Source organism: Ictalurus punctatus, chromosome 1 (genome assembly GCF_001660625.3).
Source record: "Ictalurus punctatus breed USDA103 chromosome 1, Coco_2.0, whole genome shotgun sequence".
In the NCBI taxonomy this organism is placed as follows: Eukaryota; Metazoa; Chordata; class Actinopteri; order Siluriformes; family Ictaluridae; genus Ictalurus; species Ictalurus punctatus.
The window spans coordinates 6234068-6254067 of NC_030416.2; the positions used below are offsets into that span (position 1 = coordinate 6234068).

Consider the following 20000-nt stretch of genomic DNA (forward strand, 5'->3'; position numbering starts at 1 on the left):
AGGGGGTGTGAGGATGGCAAAGAGCTGGCAGTACAGCCACCAAGCCAACATAGAGAAGGACTCCGATGCCCGGCATCTTTTCATGCTCACTACGGTGAAGGTAAAATAGTCTATTAGATTAATATGCAAAGATAAAGTTGAAGTAAGTGCCAATCAAACCCTGAACACTGCATTACTATCCATCACAACCTTAAAAAATGACTTGTTATAATGTATTGCCACTGTCTCACACGCACTACTTTGTTTTACCAGTGTCGGCAAACATACCGCTCATGCTTTATAGACATAAATATTACAATTTTTTTTAAAAATGGTATCGAACAGTGGGACCCTGTAGAGCGGCGGGTCCATGAAACACAGCCATGAATTTTTAAATCGGTGGAAATCACAAAGTTATTATATTTAATAGGAAGTTTCTCTAGTTATTAGTTGGCTTGACGGGTCGCTTGAACTGAACGGGTTTAATCCAAACCTGAAAAACGGACAGGCCTATAAATAAAGCAAATTTGGACTTAATGTGGTCTGTGGATAGAAATATCAGTGCTATGGCTCCAATAAATACATGATCATAGTACACATTTAAATAATGAAACTAATATTAAAAAAAAATTAAAAACTGATGGGGTGTGTGGCATTTATTCTACAGTTAAAGGGGTACTCTTGAGACCTCCTGCTATAGATAAAGAACATGTATGTATGTATGTATTTTTGCATGACTAATGCAGTGGTTGTGGAATAAAGCCAGCAGTATCCGTTTCAGATTCAGTCAGATTTCTAATATAGTTAAGAATAGCATTAACGGTTATGCGAAACTGACGGTACATTTATCAACGGTACATTTATACACGGATTGTGTTTGGGAGCAGAAAGCGTAATGATAAAGCAAGCTGCAAGCCAATTGAACATCATGTAGAATGTAGTTGGAGCTGAAGTGAATGCACAGAGAGCACAGAGCAGAGCTGCTTCTTACCGCTGCGGGTTGGTCGGTGTGCTCCTGCCTCACTGCACACCATCACTACAGCAGGAGTTGATGGAGAAAACTGAGCCGCTTCCTCGCCTCGGACTATCAAATGTGCTCTGCTAGTGTGCAGAGAGGTATATATGTATTTGCGGAAGCAAGAGAGCAACGGAAGCCAGAGTCACATGTAGAGCTGTCAAGATCACGCAGTGAGATTCACAATGCACACACACACACACACACACACACACACACAACTACATCTCCAATTACACATGCAACAGCAGTTCTGCTTTACTAACTGCATGTTCTCTGCGCCATGGAGGATATATAGGGCCAGTGCAGACACTTTAATAAGGGCTGAGAAAGTGTGTTTGTGGAAAAGTTGTGGAAGCTTTCTGTCCTGGATTGGGGTACAATTCTCCATTTCTCCAAGTGGTCAAATATCACACTATATTATTTTGTACACACGCAAGTGCAAAGACCCTCAGGATAGAACAAAAACATTGACAATGCACTCTTTTAGATGTGATTGCTTTAAAAAGAAAAGAAAAGAAAAAAAAGTTAACTTTAGCCTTGTTGAACAGACCACATGAATCTTTGAAAAGAAACACGCCCATGACAGCCACTACTGGTTTCACTCGTCAAGACACTACTGAAGAGGAAACCGCTGAAAGCTCACACCCTTCCTGTCGAAAGCAAAAAACCCATCACTTTTTGCTGCACGAAAAAAAAAAACTGTTTTCTGTCACCTTCCTGTACCAGTACTCACACTTCAGCATCAGTGTGAAAAAGTTCATATTTACCCGTCTCTGTAAGTGCCTAACCCTACTGTATATTTCATCTGTTAATGCATGTTAAGAATTCTGGACTTTAATCCATCTGATTTAGGCAATGGTATAAGTATATCAGGTGTATGATTAAAAAAGAAAGAAAGAAAAAAAAAGAACACATTTCATATTGGACAAACAATTGCACACTGAATAAATAAGGATAAACAGCTGCACACTGAATGTGTCATCTCTGCATTAGCTGTGATTTTTTATTGCTGCTCAGATTTGAAATCCCTCATTAAAGCTTTAGAAAACTTCTTTCTGCTAGAACAACTAAGAAACTGACAAACCATTGTAGTAATTGATGCAATCAAGTTCTTGATTAAATTAATTGTTTTAAGACAGAATCTATGTATGGTGGTGTTAAATTTTCTATGACAGAAGCTATGATACTTCTGGCAAACCACAGGTTTGTATTATATGCTTGAAAGTTTGTGAACCCTTTGAAATGGTCTATATATCTGAATAATTATAACCCAAAAACATCATCCGATTTTTACACGAGTCCTAAAAGTAGACAAAGAGAACCCAATTAAACAAATGAGACAAAACATTATACCCAGTCATTTATTTATTGAGGAAAATGATGCAATATTACACATCTGTGAGTGGCAAAAGTATGTGAACCTCTAGGATTAGCAGTTAATCTGAAGGAGAAATTAGAGTCGGGTGTTTTCCATCAATGAGATGACAATCAGGTGTGAGTGAGCGTCCTGTTTTATTTAAAGATCAGGCATCTATCAGAGTCTGATCTTCACAGCACATGTTTGTGGAAGTGTATCATTTCACAAAAAAAAGGAGATTTCTGAGGACCTCAGAAAAAGAGTTGTTGATGCTCATCAGGCTGGAAAAGGTTACAGAACCATCTGTAAAGAGTTTGGACTCCACCAATCCACAGTCAGATAGATTGTGTAGAAATGGAGGAAATTCAAGATCATTCTCACCCTCCCCAGGAGTGAAGACCAACAAAGATCACTCCAAGAGCAAGATGTGTAATAATCTGCGAGGTCACAAAGGAACCCAGGGTAACTTCTAAGCAACTAAAGACCTCTCTCACATTGGCTAATGTTAATGTTCATGAGTCCACCATCAGGAGAACACTGAACAACAGTGGTGTGCATGGCAGGGTTGCTAGGAGAAAGCCACTACTCTCCAAAAAGAAAATTTCTGCCCTTCTGCAGTTTCCTAAAGATCACGTGGACGATCCAGAAGGCTATTGGAAAAATGTTTTGTGGATGGATGAGACCAAAATCGAATTTTTTGGTTTAAATGATGTGTTACTGTATGTTTAGAGCAAGGAAAATGCTGCATTCCTGCATAAGAATTATATCCCATCTGTGAAACATTCTGGGGGTAGTGTCATGGTTTGGGCCTGTTTTGCTGCATCTGGGACAGGATGACCTGCCATCGTTACCAGCTGACTGACAGGCAGCAGCTTGTGAGACTGGGGAAATTCACTTCCAGCACCTGTACAATCAGCACTGGTGCCCCCCAGGGATGTGTCCTCTCCCCACTACTCTTCTCTCTCTATACCAATGACTGAACCACCAAGGATCTCTCTGTCAAGCTCCTGAAGTTTGCAGACGACACCACTGTCATCGGCCTTATCCGAGATGACGATGAGTCTGCATACAGAAGGGAGGTTAAACAGCTGGCTGTCAGGTGCAGTCCAAACAATCTTGAGTCGAACACGCTCAAAACGGTGGAGATGATCATGGACTTTAGGAGGAATACCCCAACACTGACCACCCTCACCAACAGCACTGTAGCAGCAGTGGACTCATTCCGGTTCCTGGGCACTACCATCTCACAGAACCTGAAGTGGGAGACACACGTTGATTCCACTGTTAAAAAGGCCCAGCAGAGGTTGTACTTCCTTTGCCAGTTGAGGAAGTTCAACCTGCCACAGGCGCCATTGATACAGTCCTACTCAGCAGTCATCGAGTCTGTCCTCTGCACTTCAGGAACTGTCTGGTTTGCTTCAACTACGAAATCAGATATCAGAAGACTACAAAGGACAGTTCGGACTGCTGAAGAGATTACTGGTTGCCCCCTGCCCTCCCTTCAAGAACTATACACTTCCAGAATGAGGAAGAAGGCTGGAAAAATCACTCTGGACCCCAGTCACCCTGCCCATTACCTTTTTGAACTGATGCCTTCTGGCCAACGATTCAGAGCTATGAGCACCAAAACCGTCAGGTTCAGGAACAGTTTCTTCACCCAGACTATCCATCTAATGAACAGTTAAACTGCTCCATTGAGCAATAAATATATGCAATACACAGTTTAGTCTTTATATATATATATATAAAAAAATATATGTATGTACATATGTATATGAGTATATGTATGTATGTTCTGTGTGTGTTTGTCTTGTTGCTGTTTTGTACTGTTGTGCACTGGAAGCTCCTGTCCCCAAGACAAATTCCCTGTATATGTAAGCCTACTTTGCAATAAATCTGATTCTGATATATAAAATGTACATATATATGAAATTTTATTCTACTTGCCTTAAGAAATTTTCCAGATCATGTTTTTTTTTTTTTTTTTTAAAAAACAACAAAACAAAACAGAAATCTTACTAAGCTTGTTTAAACTTGTCATGCCTTAAATAAGGATACACTACTATGGACAAAAGTTTGTGGAAACATGACAATAACACCCACATGTGCTTGTTGAACATCCCATTACAGATTTAGTCCCCTTCACTGTTCTAATAACCTCCACTCATCTAGGAAGATTAGATTCTGGAGTGTGGTTGTAGGGATTTGTGTTCATTCAGGCACAAGAGCATTAATGAGGTCAGGCACTGATGTTGGGTGAGGAGGGTCTGGGATACAGTCTTGTTCCAATTCATCCCAAAAGTGTTCAGTGGGGTCGGGGTCAGGGCTCTGTGCAGGACACTTGAGTTCTTCCGCTTCAACCATGGCAAACCATGTCTTCACGGTGCTCGCTCTGTGCAAGCTGGAACAGGTTTGGCCCTCTTAGTTTCAGTGAAGGGAAACTGTAACGCAACAGCATACAAATACATTCTACATAATTGTGTGCTTCCAACTTTCCAGCAACAGTCAAGGGTTTGATGTTCATTTGGCCACATACTATAGTCACTTCAAATAATGCGATTAGACCATGACCCAACTACTGTAATATACATGTGTTACATGTTAAATGAAACACCATGGAACTGGGATCAGACTAACTGTAATTTTATATTTATATATATTTATATATTTATATATATATATATATATATATATATATATATATATATATATATATATATATATATATATATATATATATATATATATATAAATATTGGTAACCAAGGCGACATTTGCATTCAACTGTACTTGTTCCCATCGTCTTCCAGTACTGTATTTAAAAAGTGAGTAGCAATCTCCCCCCTGTTTCATCACATTAACACAACCTTACATGTTTACCTACCATTTAATTTCTCATTAGACAGTGCTCCAACGTTAAAAAAAAAAAAAAAAACATTCCACAGCTTTTCAACCTCATGTTGCTATACGTGGAGTGCATTTGTGTGCATGAACCTAAAGTGGAGTGTGTGTAGTTGGATTATTTGATAGATGTGCATTAGATACCCCCTTGTGGTGGTAAAAACAACAACTCTGTTCACCTTATGAACTCCATCTAAAAGTGATGGACTGTTTTAAATAAATAAATAAATAAATAAATAAATGGTAGAAAACTTCAACCAGATTGTACACTTTCACAGACTGGCACCATATAGTTTATTTACCGGTCCCACAACCTCAGTGATACCAAGGATAAAACCTAATAAATTAATATCATACACTAGTACATCACAGTTAAGTATTACAGTAACATGACAATTTCTTTTGGATTTCCTGCACAAACATCAATGGCAACAGACAGCTTCAACTACACCGCATGCAAAGCACTAAATCTAGTGAAGCAGTCTTGCATTTAAGTTAAAAATAGTCAAGCTGTGTAGAGGTAATTGAAATTGTTTTTGGCATGTCATTTGCCTATATATGGGTTGTATTTGTGGTGCAAAGTAAAATTCTAAAACCATCCAGTTACTGTATAAATACAATACTTACAGTCCCTCATCGCTGTAATGTGTTATAAATGCATTCTGTGACTGTGGTCAATGGTTCAAACCTGCCACTGAATCAGGCTGGATTAATTAACTATAAATGGGACATAGCCCAGTGTCTTTTCATAAATTACATCAAAATCGGCTTTAAAAACAATTGTCCTCAGCCATCCAGAGACTTCCTTAATCCACAGGGGGCATGCTTTGGAGATTTTCACCCATAATCCCGGTTTATAATCTGCACATTTCTGCCCAGACGAATTGGCTCTCACACTGTGGACTGCTCAGTCATTATTATGCCATCTGGATGCCTCCTTGGCATGTGGTTTTATCAGCATGGCACTGAGATGCTCCTCAGCCATCTAGAGGTTTTCCAAGGTACACCATCGTGACTTCAGTGTTACCGTAAACAGCTGAAACGGCTGGGAAGAGGCAGGTCTTGGGCAGTCCCCTGAATGCCACGCCGAGAAACTCGAACCCTCGCTCAAACGCCAGTGTCTTGTCATCCATGTCTAGAATCACACGTATTCGCTCTCCTATCTGGAACATTTAAAAAAAAAGCATAGGCATTAAGCATATTTTTATTTAAATTCCTATTCTTTGTGTGTGTGTGTGGGGGGGGAGGGGGGGGAAATAATTTTCACTGTGTGGAACAGACTCCAAAACTTGACTTCTAGTTTTTGACTCTTATTGGGTGTCACTTTAATGTGAACCAAAAGCAGGATGATGACGATTTGATGACTGGACACAAATATTATAAATATATATTGTGTTTATGAAAATTAAACAATGTAGACTTTATTAACGCTACTGGGTCAAAAAATAGTTTAACTACTTAAAAGCTAACTGACTAAATGTGTTTATGCTTGCATAAACGTGCATTGGTCTGCACTTATATAGCGCTTTTTCAACCTTAGCAGTTCTACAAGGCGCTTTACACTGATTCTCATTCACCCATTCACACACACACACCAATGGTAGCAGAGCTGCCATGCAAGGCGCTAGCTTGCCATCAAGAGCAATTTGGGTTCAGTGTCCAAGGACACTTCAGCATGTGGAGTCACGTGGGCCAGGAATCGAACTGCCAACCCTACGATCAGTGTACAACCTGCTTTACCACCTGAGCCACAGCCACCACATAATACACATGCTTCAGGATACGAGTTGTGTTTTGAAATGTTTGCCCTGGTAACTGAAACCATGTTCATTTTCAACCTATCGAGTTATTACACAATGTACCTAATTTTTTCCCAAGTTAGCATGACTGGGGTGGCTGTGGATCAGGTGGTAGAGCAGGTTGTCCACTAATCGTAGGGTTGAGGTTCGAATCCCAGTCCACATGACTCCACATGCCGAAGTGTCCTTGGGCAAGACACTGAACCCCAAGTTGCTCCCGATGGCAAGTTAGCACCTTGCATGGCAGCTCTGCTACCGTTGGTGTGAGTGTGTGTGTGTGAATGAGAACCAGTGTAATGCCCTATATAAGTGCAGACCATTTAGCATGAGAAAATGTTTTCTGACAGGGTACGAAAGACAGATAATATGACCACAAATGTGTGAAACCAGACAACTCAATCAATGCATGACAATTAATACGCATGATTCATTGCACGAATGAACGATTACAAATTTTAAAAAATATTATTCTTGTGAAAACACAAGTTACGTCATGATACCAAAAGCATCGTGTAATATAAATAGTTCCCATACTTTAGCTGAGGTTTTCTCTGTTGTGATGTGTTCTTCCATTTCCAAAAAATACGGAAACGATGTTGCATGCCGCAGAATGCTTCATAACACAGTCCATCTAATCAATAATGAAATTCATTGCCAGCTATTTTTATCTCAGACTGATCTCATCACAGTTGTTGCAGTCCTACTGGAGAGCATAGTGTAATGTATTTAACAACATAAAGAACAAGAACATGTAATTATGAAGGAAATTCATTAAAAAAAAAAAAAAAGTCAAGACTTTCCATAGTAATCCTCCATAAATAAGCTAGTACCTGTAGAAAGATTACACCACAGCAATCAATACTATTTTAATAATTATATGAGTTAAGCTGGTTTTACGCTGTACGATTCCAGCAGTCTTTTATGACTATTACTTGTCTCAAAGTATTCTGTAACAGACTGTGCCATAATGTATTCTTAATGTCAGGTTATACGACGAAGATGGCTACGGTGTTCGGCCATACTGGGTGCATGGCGATGCAGCACAGGTTGGTAGCTCTTCAACTGGGAAACATAAAAATAGCTTCACGTTGTCACAATAGTATATACACACTGATCAACTAGAACATAAAACTACCTGCCTAATAATGTGTCGGGTCTCCTTATGCTGCCAAAACTGCACTCACTTATCAAGGCATGGACTCCACAAGACCTCTGAAGGTGTGAAGTGGTATCTGCCACCAAGAATTTAATAGCAGATCCTTTAAGTCCTGTAAGTGGATTGGACTTGTTTGTCCAACACATCCCACAGATGCTTGAACGGCTTGAGATCTGGGGAATTTGGAGGCCAAATCAACACCTTGAACTCTTTATCATGCTCCTCAAACCATTCCTGAACAATTTTTGCAGTGTGGCAGGGCGCATTATCCTGCTGAAAGAGATCGCTGCCTCTTTCAGAGAATACTGTTGCCACGAAGGGGTGTACTTGGTCGGCAGCAGTGTTTAGGTAGGTGGTATGTGTCAAGGTAGCATCTACATGAATGCCAGGACCCAAGGTTTCCCAGCAAAACATTGTCCAGAGCATCACACTACTTCTGCTGGCTTGTCTTCATCCCATAGTGCATCCTGGTGCCATCTTTTCCACAGATAAGTGATGCACATGCACCCGGCCATCCAGATTATGTAAAAGAAAATGTGATTCATCAGACCAGGCCACCTTCTTCCATTGCTCCATGGTCCAGTTCTAATGTGGAACTGCATCAACACTCTGACAGGTCTGCAGCTACGTAGCCTCATACGCAGCAATCTGTGATGCACTGTGTGTTCTGACACCTTTCTATCAGAGCCAGCATTAACTTTTTCAGCCCTTTTTGCTACAGTAGCTCTTCCGTGGGATCCGACCTGACGGACTAGCCTTCGCTCCCCACGCGTATTGGTGAGCCTTGGGCAGATATGACCTTGTCGCCGGTTCACTGGTTGTCCTTCCTTGGACCAATTTTGGTAGGTACTAACCACTGCATAATGGAAAGATCTGCCGTTTTGGAGATGCTCTAACCCAGTCGTCTAGCAATCATAATCTAACCCTTGACAAGGTCGTGCAGATCCTTACATTTGCCCATTTTTCCTGCTTCCAACACATCAATTTTGAAGACTGACTGGTCACTTGCTGCCTAATATGTCCCACTGACATTGACAGGTGCCACTGTAAGGAGATAATCAAAGTTATTCACATTACCTGTCAGTGGAATTAATGTTATACAGTGCATCCGGAAAGTATTCAGAGCGCTTCACTTTTTCCACATTTTGTTATGTAACAGCCTTATTCCAAAATGGATTAAATTCATTATTTTCCTCAAAATTCTACAAACAATACCCCATAATGACTATGTGAAAGAAGTTTGTTTGAAATCTTTGCAAATTTATTAAAAATAAAAAACTAAAAAAAAGCACATGTACATAAGTATTCACAGCCTTTGCTCATTACTTTGTTGAAGCTCCTTTGGCACCAATTACAGCCTCAAGTCTTTTTGAGTATGATGCTACATGCTTGGCACACCTATTTTTGGGCAGTTTCTCCCATTCTTCTTTGCAGGACCTCTCAAGCTCCATTAGGTTGGATGGGAAGTATCGGTGCACAGCCATTTTCAGATCTCTCCAGAGATGTTCAATCAGGTTCAAGTCTGGGCTCTGGCTGGGCCACTCAAGGACATTCACAGAGTTGTCCTGTAGCCACTCCTTTGTTATCTTGGCTGTGTGCTTAGTGTCATTGTCCTGTTGGAAGATAAACCTTCACCCAGTCTAAGGTCCAGAGCGCTCTGGAGCAGGTTTTCATCACGGATGTCTCTGTACATTGCTATCTTTCCCTCGATCCTGACTAGTCTCCCAGTTCCTGCCGCTTAAAAACATCCCCACAGCATGATGGTGCCACCACCATGCTTCACTGTAGGGATGGTATTGGCCAGGTGATGAGTGGTGCCTGGTTTCCTCCAGACATGATGCTTGCCGTTCAGGGCAAAGAGTCCAATCTTTGTCTTGGTCTTGGTCTGAGAGTCCTTCAGGTGCCTTTTGGCACACTCCAGGTGGGCTGTCATGTGCCTTTTACTGAGGAGTGGCTTCCATCTGGCCACTCTACCATTCAGGCCTGATTGATGAAGTTCTGCAGAGATGGTTGTTCTTCTGGAAGGTTCTCCACTCTCCACAGAGACACGCTGGAGCTCTGTCAGAGTGACCATCTGGTTTTTGGTCACCTCCCTGACTAAGGCCCTTCTCCCCGATCGCTCAGTTTGGCTGGGCGGCCAGCTCTAGGAAGAGTCCTGCTGGTTCCAAACTTCTTCCATTTACGGATGATGGAGGCCACTGTGCTCATTGGGACCTTCAATGCTGCAGAAATGTTTCTGTGCCCTTCCCCAGATCTGTGCCTCGATACCATCCTGACTTGGAGGTCTACAGACAATTCCTTGGACTTCATGGCTTGGTTTGTGCTCTGACGTGCATTGTTAACTGAGGGACCTTATATAGACAGGTGTGTGCCTTTCCAAATCATGTCCAATCAACTGAATTTACCACAGGTGGACTCCAATCAAGCTGTAGAAACATCTCAAGGATGATCAGTGGAAACAGGATGCACCTGATCTCAATTTTGAGTGTCATGGCAAAGGCTGTGAATACTTATTTAAATGTGCTCTTCTTGTTTTTTATTTTTAATAAATTTGCAAAGATTTCAAACAAACTCCTTTCATGTTGTCATTATCGGGTATTGTTTGTAGAATTTCGAGGAAAATAATGAATGTAATCCATGCTGGAATAAGGCTGTAACATAACATAAAATGTGGGAAAAGTGAAGTGCTGTGAATACTTTCCGGATGCACTGTAGATGAACAGTGTAAACGCAATGAACAGAGCATTTGCATGCTAATTAGTGTGTCATGGCAGCACTCACATGCTGACATTTTAAGAAAAGTTCTCCGACACTTCCAGAAATTTGTCATCGGCTGTCTTGGGCTGCAGCTGCACTACATCAGTCACTGGTGGGCGCATCACATTATAAGTTCTAAGACCACCCATCTCAGCTCACGACCAAAGATTATCCATCATTATTAAAAGAAAATCTTCGTGCAAAACCCTACAGAGATTATAACAGGACCCTACCTTTACTAGTAGAGGTACTGCATCCCAGCTTTAAAGTATGTTCTGATACTATATCCAGCAAACATTTCTGATCTTTTAGGAATGTAGCATATTAAATACTAAATTAGATTAATATTATTAAGTGCTTATTGTTGTCAACTATAAACAACAGATCCTTGATTTGGGAACGACGATACTCAGTCACATTAGATAGAAACCTTTTGAGAAAGGTCTGGCTCATGGTAAGAATTGTACCAGCTTACCTGGTACTTGGGTGCGTTATTGCACTGTGGGAAGTTTCCATTGACCTCGCCGTTGTGAAGAAGGTTATTATCAACAAGATTCCAGCCCCAGCTCTGATCATCGCTCCCCAGCAGCGCCACATATCCCTGGCACTGCATGGGCGCCCTCTTGGTTGCGATGCCAATCACCGCCACTGTTCCTAGTGGCCCCTCCCACCAGATTTCCCAGGCATGTCTACCTTCCGTGAAGCCAATTTTTGCACGAGCGCCATCAGTACTCTGAGCAATCGGGTTACGGTGGAGCGTGAATCCATTTTTCTTAACGTACACGTTCCTGGAGCAGTCGTGGGAGCTCAATGCATGCTGAAATGACTTCAACTGAGGAGACAAAAGAAAGAAAAAAAATTACACTTCATTTATGCTTCAGAACATTTCCTTTTATTTAGATAGTGGTGGTTTGAAAATGGTGATACCATTGTGGTCTCATTAACTAAGGTGTTCAATGATTGTAAGTGGAACAAATTAATATGTTTTATATATAAACATCACTATATCTTCTTTTGCAACTTTCAGAGATATGTTCTGATTTTTGACTGGCATGAAAGTTGGTTTTTTCCCCAGTGCATCCAAACAGCACTCTGGAACAAGGCACACTAGCCCATAACTTATACATTTACACATGCAGTTAATTAAAAGGTTTACATCTTCTTAGCTGAGGAGGAAACGTAATGGGCCCTGGTGCTTTATTAAATTTCAATTGTGTGATAATTCAATGGGCCAGGATATATGAAAAGATAACATCAATATTACAAAGATATCATAAATCTCGTCATTACTTTAATCACTGCTGAAAAAATGTAATGGTTTTAATGGTTATAATGAGAATTGGGTATTGGTTTTAATGGAAACTGTAATGGTCCCTGTGAGTTTCTAATGCTAATTTGTTGTCTTCTATTGGTGGCATGTTATGCCTAGTGGATACCATTAAGACCAATAATGGCAATGTTTTTAATGGTTAGCTGATAGTTTGTAGTGGTATTTGTAGAGGAAACCATTAGGATTTCTGTGATGGTTTCTGTTGTTTTGGGGTTTTTTTTAAGCCGAGACGACACCGATCGACTCTAATGTTACTCCCAAGCGTGACAGGTAGCTGATTGGACATTAATATATTTTTGTTATATATATATATATATATATATATATATATATATATATAAAAATTCATTCACCCTCATTTAACATGGTAAGTAATATATTTTTTAAACTGTAATTTAAAAAAAACACTGCTAAAGGGTATGACTGAGGCAGCTAATTAAAACTAAAATAAATAAATAAATGAATAAATAAATAACGCTCCAAAAAGTACTTGTCAAAACATTTTGTCCTGTGTGCCTACTGAAAGTGATAATCAACCAGGGGTGCTTTTAGTGCTTTGGGGGGCCCTGGGCAAAACGTAGGAATTGGGGAATTAATTTCAGCACAAATTATTTAGCATGAATATTTTATTTTCAAAATGATATATCATTTACATTTTGAGTTGGCCTTGGTTCTGGTGGCCCGAGGCAGTTGACTACCTTTGCCTAGTGCCAAGTCTGCCCCTGATATCCCATTATACTATATATTATCCATCCATCTTCTACTGCTTACTCCTTTTCAGGGTTACGGTGAACCTGGAGCCTATCCCAGGGAGCATCGGGCACGAGGCGGGGTACACCCTGGACAGGGTGCCAATCCATCGCAGGGCACACTCACATACACACTCACACACTACGAACACTTTAGACCTGCCAATCAGTCTTTGAACTGGGGAGGAAACCGGAGTACCCGGAGGAAACCCCCGCAGCACAGGAAGAACATGCAAACTCCTCACACACAGGGCCACGGTGGCACTCGAACCCCGAACCCTGAAAGTGTGAGGCGAACGTCCTAACCACTAACCCACCGTGCGCCCTTATACTATATATCATAACTAATCAAATCATCAGAACATATTTATTAAGTTCTTGCTGTCCTGGATATTTTACTCAGGAATAAATAATCCCAGCTCAACCCCCCAAACACACACACACACACACACACACACAAAGGTAGACAATTTCTTCTTGCAACATTGCAGTGATTCAAATACACTTATACTTAACTACATATCATATTTTTATTATTCTGGTAAACCTCGCGAGAACGTGCTGGAATCAGTGTGTGTGTGTGTGTGTGTGTGTGTTCCAGTGACGTCGTGTATAAAACAGTGTGCTGTTGAATCTGTACTATTTACACGTGACGTCATGATGAATAAAAATAAACTGCTGCGCGCTTCTCCAGCTTTAGGTATAAATGTGTTTAAAAGACTGATATGTGTGTGTGTGTGTGTGTGTGTGTGTGTGTGTGTGTGTGTATAGATAAATATAAGTGAGTGTGTCGATGTGCTATTCTTTTCTGACTTTGCTATACGTTCAGTGCTCACACAATGACTACAGCACAGCTCTGAGCAGCTACAAATCCGTGTAGCCTGAAATGCTAGTGTTTATTAAGCGACGTGCGGTCGGGTTGTAGCCGGGTGCTTCCCCTGCGGCGCAGCAGGAGGATAAGAAGCTCCGGAGGACAACATGGTTGTGTTTGTACAGCTTACTTTTCCTTTGTAAGTGGCCAGGTTGCAGAGGATGTCGGAGCGCAGCGCCTCTTCGCTGAGTAAGCGCGTGCACTGACTTCGCCACACCTCGCTGTTTTCATCCGCCAAACAGTTGTTCCAGTGCCAGCAAACCAGCGAGCATCGCATCAGGTCCGATAATTCCAAATAAGAGAAAATGTGCTCCAGAACGCGGCTCGGTAACCGACCGGCGACCCCCGAAGCCCCGCATGCCGCGCCCGAGCCCGAGCCCGCACCGGAGCCGCCAACGCTCGCGACAGCAGCAGCGGCCACGCCGGACATGTCGAGCTGGAGCTCCGCTGGCAGGACTCGCTAATGCTAAGCGCCAATGCGCCGAACAGCAACCGGTCTCGAGCTACCGGAGCCGGTCAGGACCAAGCCTCGATCCCTGCAAGCATATTTGGGCTGGGAGCAGCTAACCGAAACCAGGGGAAACCAGCAAATCTTGGTGCCATTGTAAAGGTCCTGCTAGGGTGTATGCTAAAATACACTGCGTTCTAAAATATTGAAATAACGTACTATATAAAATACAGGTGTTTTATTTATTTGCACACAATTATAATTTTCTTAATGAAAACAAATTTATTTTATAGACGCCTCCCGGAACTAATGCAACACTATTGTCTCGTTATATTACCTTCCTTTAAGGACCTGGATAACGATGACGTCTCTATTATTTGGGCCGTGCTTCACTGACAGAGGGCGCTGGCTACGTCCCAAACATTATACTGTACTAAATATATAGTAAACATCAACAACCATGAATGAGGTTTAAACATGTATTGTATGACATTGTTACCAAGAGGCAAAATATCCTTATTCTGTTACTTGTTTCAGAGTAAAGACACAGGAGTCATTGAAAGTACATGTAACAAAATAATACATGTGCAAATTGTTTAATGGTTTTTAAGTGCCCAGGAATATACTAAAGAAATTTTATAGGAACAACAACTGCACTTTTACCCTCAGTAAACATGCCAGGATTTAGCCCTCTGCTAGCTGATAGTAACAGATGTGTTGCAGGTTGTCATGATTTACAAAGATTCAACACATCTGATGGGCAACAAAGCTCAATGAGGGGACTCAACCACCAAAACTGAGAAAAGGAAGGAAATGCTGGCACACCACAGCTCCGAAAATAGAAAATGATTTATTACTTGTTCTCACCACAGGTGACATTTTGAGCCCAATGGCTCTTCATCAGACAATGAATGGTTGTCATGATTTAACAGTAGCCAAACCTGTCAAAACAAAGTTACATAGTAACTAACAAGCTAACAGTATGCAGGTTTCTGGTTGATACGTCCTCTGTGCCTGGGCTGCTCTTTGGGGCTGTGGGTAAAGAAGCCCTAGAGAGGAGAGTTCAAGCTTTGGAATCATATATCCAATAGAACAAAGGAAACCAGCACCAATATTTTATCAAGGGCCAAATCAATGACATGACTTTCTCTGAAGGTCCACAGGCCTGGTCAGAGCTGCAAGGTCACTGGATCCTTAAGACACACCGTCGACCCCCAAACTTCTCAGGGCTCAACGTCGCACCAATTTCAGGCCCCGAAAAAGCTGCTGTTTTGAACCAAGTAGTTAATTCCTTCTTGGAAAAAGGCACCATACAAAGAGTAGACTTCACCGTTTAGAACAATTACTACTAAATTTATTGTTCAGAAAAAGAACATTCTAGATCTTCGGGGACTGAATTGGTTCCTTAAAGTCCCCCTTTAAGGAACAGATCCTGACCCACTGGAGCTGCAAAGCCATTTTCATGAAAGGGGTATGCCTAGGAGCAGTTCCCCCTCTGAGAGATCACCACAGACAGCCTCACCGGATGGGGAGCAGTGTGGAGAAAGAGAGTACCCCATGACTGACCTCACACCTCACTACCTATATGCGTTTTCACCTCATTTGCAGATTCTGGTAGCTTTGTTATCAGCAAAAACATCGGGTGAACTGCATCCCATAGCGATAAGGTTGCCTTTCCTGCACTTAGTGGCCAGATGATTCAGGAGTGTCCTAGTTCCCAAAACTAATGTTCCTGGTGAAGGTTATTTATTCCAAATGTGTGAACCTTGCAATGTTCTACAAAGGTCAATCAGCAGAACGTTACCTGCTGTGTCCATTACACACTTTCCAGAACTATTTTAACAGTTTAGCAGCTATTCGTTCATCACCTCAGTTATTGATCTGTCATTGCAAAGCCACAAGTAATCCCTTGTCTTAAGTAGAAACTGGCCCACAGAGTAATACAGGTGATCACCACTGCCTACGAACAGGCTGGACACTCAGCCACTACCCTGACGTCCCATGGTGAGTGTAGCGAATAATTCATCATTGTCACCTTGTGACTTTGTTGAAGGCCTCAGCACGCGTATGCACACACAGGAGAGAACATTCAGAGGTTGGACACTGTGTTCATAGCACAGTTACCTCCGTAACTAGCATTCTGTAGACTTATAAAGGTCTTGAACAGTTCTTTAATAAAAGTTTGACCTTCAAAAGTGCCTTAAATTTACAATTACATTGAAGCTCTACAAATTCCAGTTATCTCCATTAGAACTGTACACTTTATTTTGACTATCTTGAATTTCCAGTTCATGTGTTTATAAACATATCAAATATCATAATTTCAAAACTGTACAAATGTCCATTTAAAAAAGATCATACTGCCAATTCATACCCATTTCTGCATTTACTAAGCAGAACTCCTACATTTGATCTTACTGGTCTCGGGACAATGACAAAAACACAGTCAATTACCCGAAACCCACCTGATTTTGTTATACAGAACAGTTAATCTAGCTGACAGAAAATGCTAACTCAGAAACTTACTCCTTTTAAGGATCTGCCATTTAGGCGTGAATGTCAGTTGTTCTTAAGTATACAGGCATACACATTGTTAACATATTTATTACATGAAATCTGACTCTTGAGATCATTTCCCTATAATTATAATTATAATTATATATATATATATATATATATATATATATATAATTATATATATATATATATATATATATATATATATATATATATATATATATATATATATATATATATATATATATATATATATATATAGAGAGAGAGAGAGAGAGAGAGAGAGAGAGAGAGAGAGAGTATTCATTAGATCCAGGCCTCATTTCCAATTAACTGATTTCATGTAATATGCGTAATGTGTGCAGATCTTGTTCATATGCCATATGACTTTGTTTTGAAATGACATGCATCACTAAAGTTGAGAGAAAAGCTGGGCAGCTCCATCCACATTCACAGACTCCTGTAGTTTGTCCCTTGAGATCTGTAAAACAAAATTTCGACAAACATTCAATCAGCTATGATGATGGATACATGACATTAAGTGTACAGTATAGTCTATAAGAACGAACCTTGTTTATAGAGGATGACGAAGTGTGCTGAATAAGGCAGACTGCTAGGAGTCCTGATCAAACTATCAAATGTCACAAATGGCAATAATATTGTGTAAAAGACACGATAAACACATTACCGGCGTTTTCCCTGTCGATTCTTTGGCTGTGGATTTTGAAATACTTTTCATGTCCCTCTGCACCTCGGTGAAAATCTGATTCAAGTTCTCCACTTTCTCTTTTTTCAGGGTGTTTATCTGGTCAAAAAGACAGTGACGTGTCAAATCCCATGTATCAATGCACACCAAAAATGTCAGTTCACAATCTATTCCTATTTAAATCACGTCAAAAATCTGACACTGAAAATCCACCTCTCCACAACCAAAACCACGAATAAAGTTTTCTGGGAAATAATAATGTACAAGCGAATCATTTTGTTTAACCGTCCTTTTATGTTTGGGGGAAAAAAGTGACATCCATTATGTTATGAGGCAAAATGACTTCCACAGCTTAAACACACAAAACCTTTATTATTTATAAGAAGAAATATTTGCAAACAAGTTCATGACCCTAAATGAGTAAAGTCAAAGCATTTAAAAGAGAAAAAGTTGGCCCATTACATAATAGGAGGGTTTAACACTATTTACTTATTCTTTCTTCCAGTTTTTGTGATAATCTAGTGGCTACAATCATACATTTATTCACTTAATACAATCCTCTACGCGTGACTTTCCCTATCGCATTGACTTTTAATGTCATCTCAGAAATTATTGGAGACTTTTCTATCTAAGAACGCTTTAAAAGTGGGAAAAGTGCTTACATGTTTTAAGGAAGTCTTCACAGGCTTAGTTTTGGACTTGGGCTTGGACTGCTTGTTAGCCACTTGGAACACATTCTGCTGTTTTTTCCCCTTCTGTTTATTTTTCGCCATGTTTTCCTGAAGAAAAAACAAAAACTGTCGTTAGCAAAAAGGAACAGCGAAATTAGTCAGATTGTAAACAGCCAGCTGTAGGCTGGACTGGACCGACAGCTAAAAGAGACTAGCCGTCTAGCTCAATCGTTAGCCACAGAGGATCTGCCTACATGTGGAGATAAACAAACAAACAAACAAACAAACACAAAACCTTGCATAAGAAAGTTGTGAGAAAGTTTATCACGTACAGTTGATATCCTTCTTATACCGTCTCAACACATGTATTTAGAGTGCTAGTCTCTAGGCATCTTCTTCTTGGCTTGTGACTAAGAGCAAGGAGCATTACTGCCACCTGCTGTTCATACTTATCATACTTTGTGATTGAATAAGTATCTCACAAAAGTGAGTACGCCCCCTCACATTTTTGTAAATATTTGATTATATCTTTTCATGCGACAACACTGAAGAAATGACACTTTGCTACAATGTAAAGTAGAGTGTACAGCTTGTGTAACAGTGTAAATTTGCTGTCCCCTCAAAATAACTCAACACACAGCCATTAATGTCTAAACCGCTGGCAACAAAAGTGAGTACACCCCTAAGTGAAAATGTCCAAATTGGGCCCAAAGTGTCAAAAAATATTTTATGTGGCCACCATTATTTTCCAGCACTGCCTTAACCCTCTTGGGCATGGAGTTCACCAGAGCTTCACAGGTTGCCACTGGAGTCCTCTTCCACTCCTCCATGATGACATCACGGAGCTGGTGGATGTTAGAGACCTTGTGCTCCACAGACGCTCAATAGGGTTTTGGTTTGGCAACACGCCACAGTGGCTTAGTGGTTAGCACGTTCACCTCACACCTCCAGGGTTGGCGGTTCGATTCCCACCATGGCCCTGTGTGTGTGGTGTCCGGGGTTTCCTCTGGTACTTCAGTTTCCTCCCCCAAAAGACATGCGTGGTAGGCTGATTGGCATGTCAAAGTGTCTGTGTATGTGATTGTGCCCTGCGATGGATTGGCACTCTGTCCAGGGTGTACCCTGCCTTGTGCCTGATGCTCCCTGGGATAGGCTCCAGGTTACACTGTTACACAAGCTGTACACTCACTGCTTTACACTGTAGCAAAGTGTCATTTCTTCAGTGTTGTCACATGAAAAGATATTATCAAAAATGTGAGGGGTGTGAGATATTGTACATACAGTACCTGTTCTACATACTGTGGAATGTCCATGAAACAATTTAGTACCTGTTCTCAGTTACGTTATAACAGCTATTAGCAGTCCTTCCCTTACCAGCCTCTCTTTTCTCTCTCTAAAAAAAACAAAACAAAACAAAAAAACGTTATTGAGGAACCGCAAAACGCTGACACTGAAGACTCTTTCCAGCAATGCCAAATAAATGTCTCCTCACATAAAACTTCTTTTCATCTGTTTATGTGGAGCATTGTCTTCTCTTTTGGTTAATCTCTAAGTGTCTTCTGGATTTGAACTCTTCCTTTAATATCAGGACCATCATACAGCCTCATTCATATATACAGAATATAAATGATTTTGTGAATATATGCAAGAAAGTGCAAGATCAGAAATCTGTTTTGCCCTTGAGTATCAGTAGAATTTATGGCTTGGTTCTTTACTTTTGACCAGTCCTTGAGATCATGTC

The 20000-nt window shown here is 40.8% G+C and overlaps 4 protein-coding genes across 5 annotated transcripts in view; all 4 read right to left on the minus strand.

Annotated features, from left to right (window-relative positions):
• nrros (negative regulator of reactive oxygen species) overlaps nt 1-1097 on the minus strand; it is a 3875-nt gene extending 2778 nt beyond the window's left edge. Inside the window, exons 1-2 of the mRNA XM_017482192.3 lie at nt 971-1097; nt 1-89 (exon numbers count right to left, since the gene is read on the minus strand). The exon at nt 1-89 is cut by the window's left edge and continues 8 nt beyond it. Of these exons, the coding sequence (XP_017337681.1) occupies nt 1-76 (76 nt within the window). The 5' untranslated portion in view covers nt 77-89; nt 971-1097. The remainder of the gene's footprint in view (nt 90-970) is intronic.
• Nucleotides 1-20000, minus strand: part of uba5 (ubiquitin-like modifier activating enzyme 5) — a 171499-nt gene that overhangs the window by 45910 nt on the left and 105589 nt on the right. The window lies entirely within an intron of this gene.
• On the minus strand, nt 5526-14741 carry fbxo45 (F-box protein 45). 2 transcript variants are annotated; one of them, XM_053679772.1, is made up of 4 exons: nt 14048-14741; nt 11443-11799; nt 9162-9254; nt 5526-6418 (listed from the first exon to the last, which is right to left on the minus strand). In XM_053679772.1, the coding sequence occupies exons 1-4, from the start codon at nt 14345-14347 to the stop codon at nt 6233-6235; spliced, it is 936 nt and encodes a 311-aa protein (XP_053535747.1). In that variant the 5' UTR covers nt 14348-14741; the 3' UTR covers nt 5526-6232. The 2 variants fall into 2 exon arrangements, with proteins under 2 accessions (XP_053535747.1, XP_017322746.1); XM_017467257.3 differs by lacking the exon at nt 9162-9254 and having other exon boundaries at nt 14048-14710.
• On the minus strand, nt 16604-18704 carry rbis (ribosomal biogenesis factor). Its single transcript, XM_017467269.3, has 4 exons — nt 18592-18704; nt 18251-18367; nt 17571-17687; nt 16604-17363 (listed from the first exon to the last, which is right to left on the minus strand). The coding sequence occupies exons 2-4, from the start codon at nt 18359-18361 to the stop codon at nt 17295-17297; spliced, it is 297 nt and encodes a 98-aa protein (XP_017322758.1). The 5' UTR covers nt 18362-18367; nt 18592-18704; the 3' UTR covers nt 16604-17294.

Excerpts from the sequence above, each read along its gene's own strand:
- fbxo45 (XM_053679772.1), bottom strand. The coding sequence starts at position 14,347 with ATGTCCGGCGTGGCCGCTGCTGCTGTCGCGAGCGTTGGCGGCTCCGGT. Across the intron at positions 9,255-11,442 it reads ATAACGCACCCAAGTACCAG|TGGCACCTGTCAATGTCAGT; the intron begins GTAAGCTGGTAC and ends ATCTCCTTACAG. Across the intron at positions 6,419-9,161 it reads AGCAGGAAAAATGGGCAAAT|ATAGGAGAGCGAATACGTGT; the intron begins GTAAGGATCTGC and ends TAAATGTTCCAG.
- rbis (XM_017467269.3), bottom strand. The coding sequence starts at position 18,361 with ATGGCGAAAAATAAACAGAAGGGGAAAAAACAGCAGAATGTGTTCCAA. Across the intron at positions 17,688-18,250 it reads TGAAGACTTCCTTAAAACAT|ATAAACACCCTGAAAAAAGA; the intron begins GTAAGCACTTTT and ends CTTTTTGACCAG. Across the intron at positions 17,364-17,570 it reads AATCGACAGGGAAAACGCCG|ATCTCAAGGGACAAACTACA; the intron begins GTAATGTGTTTA and ends TTTGTTTTACAG.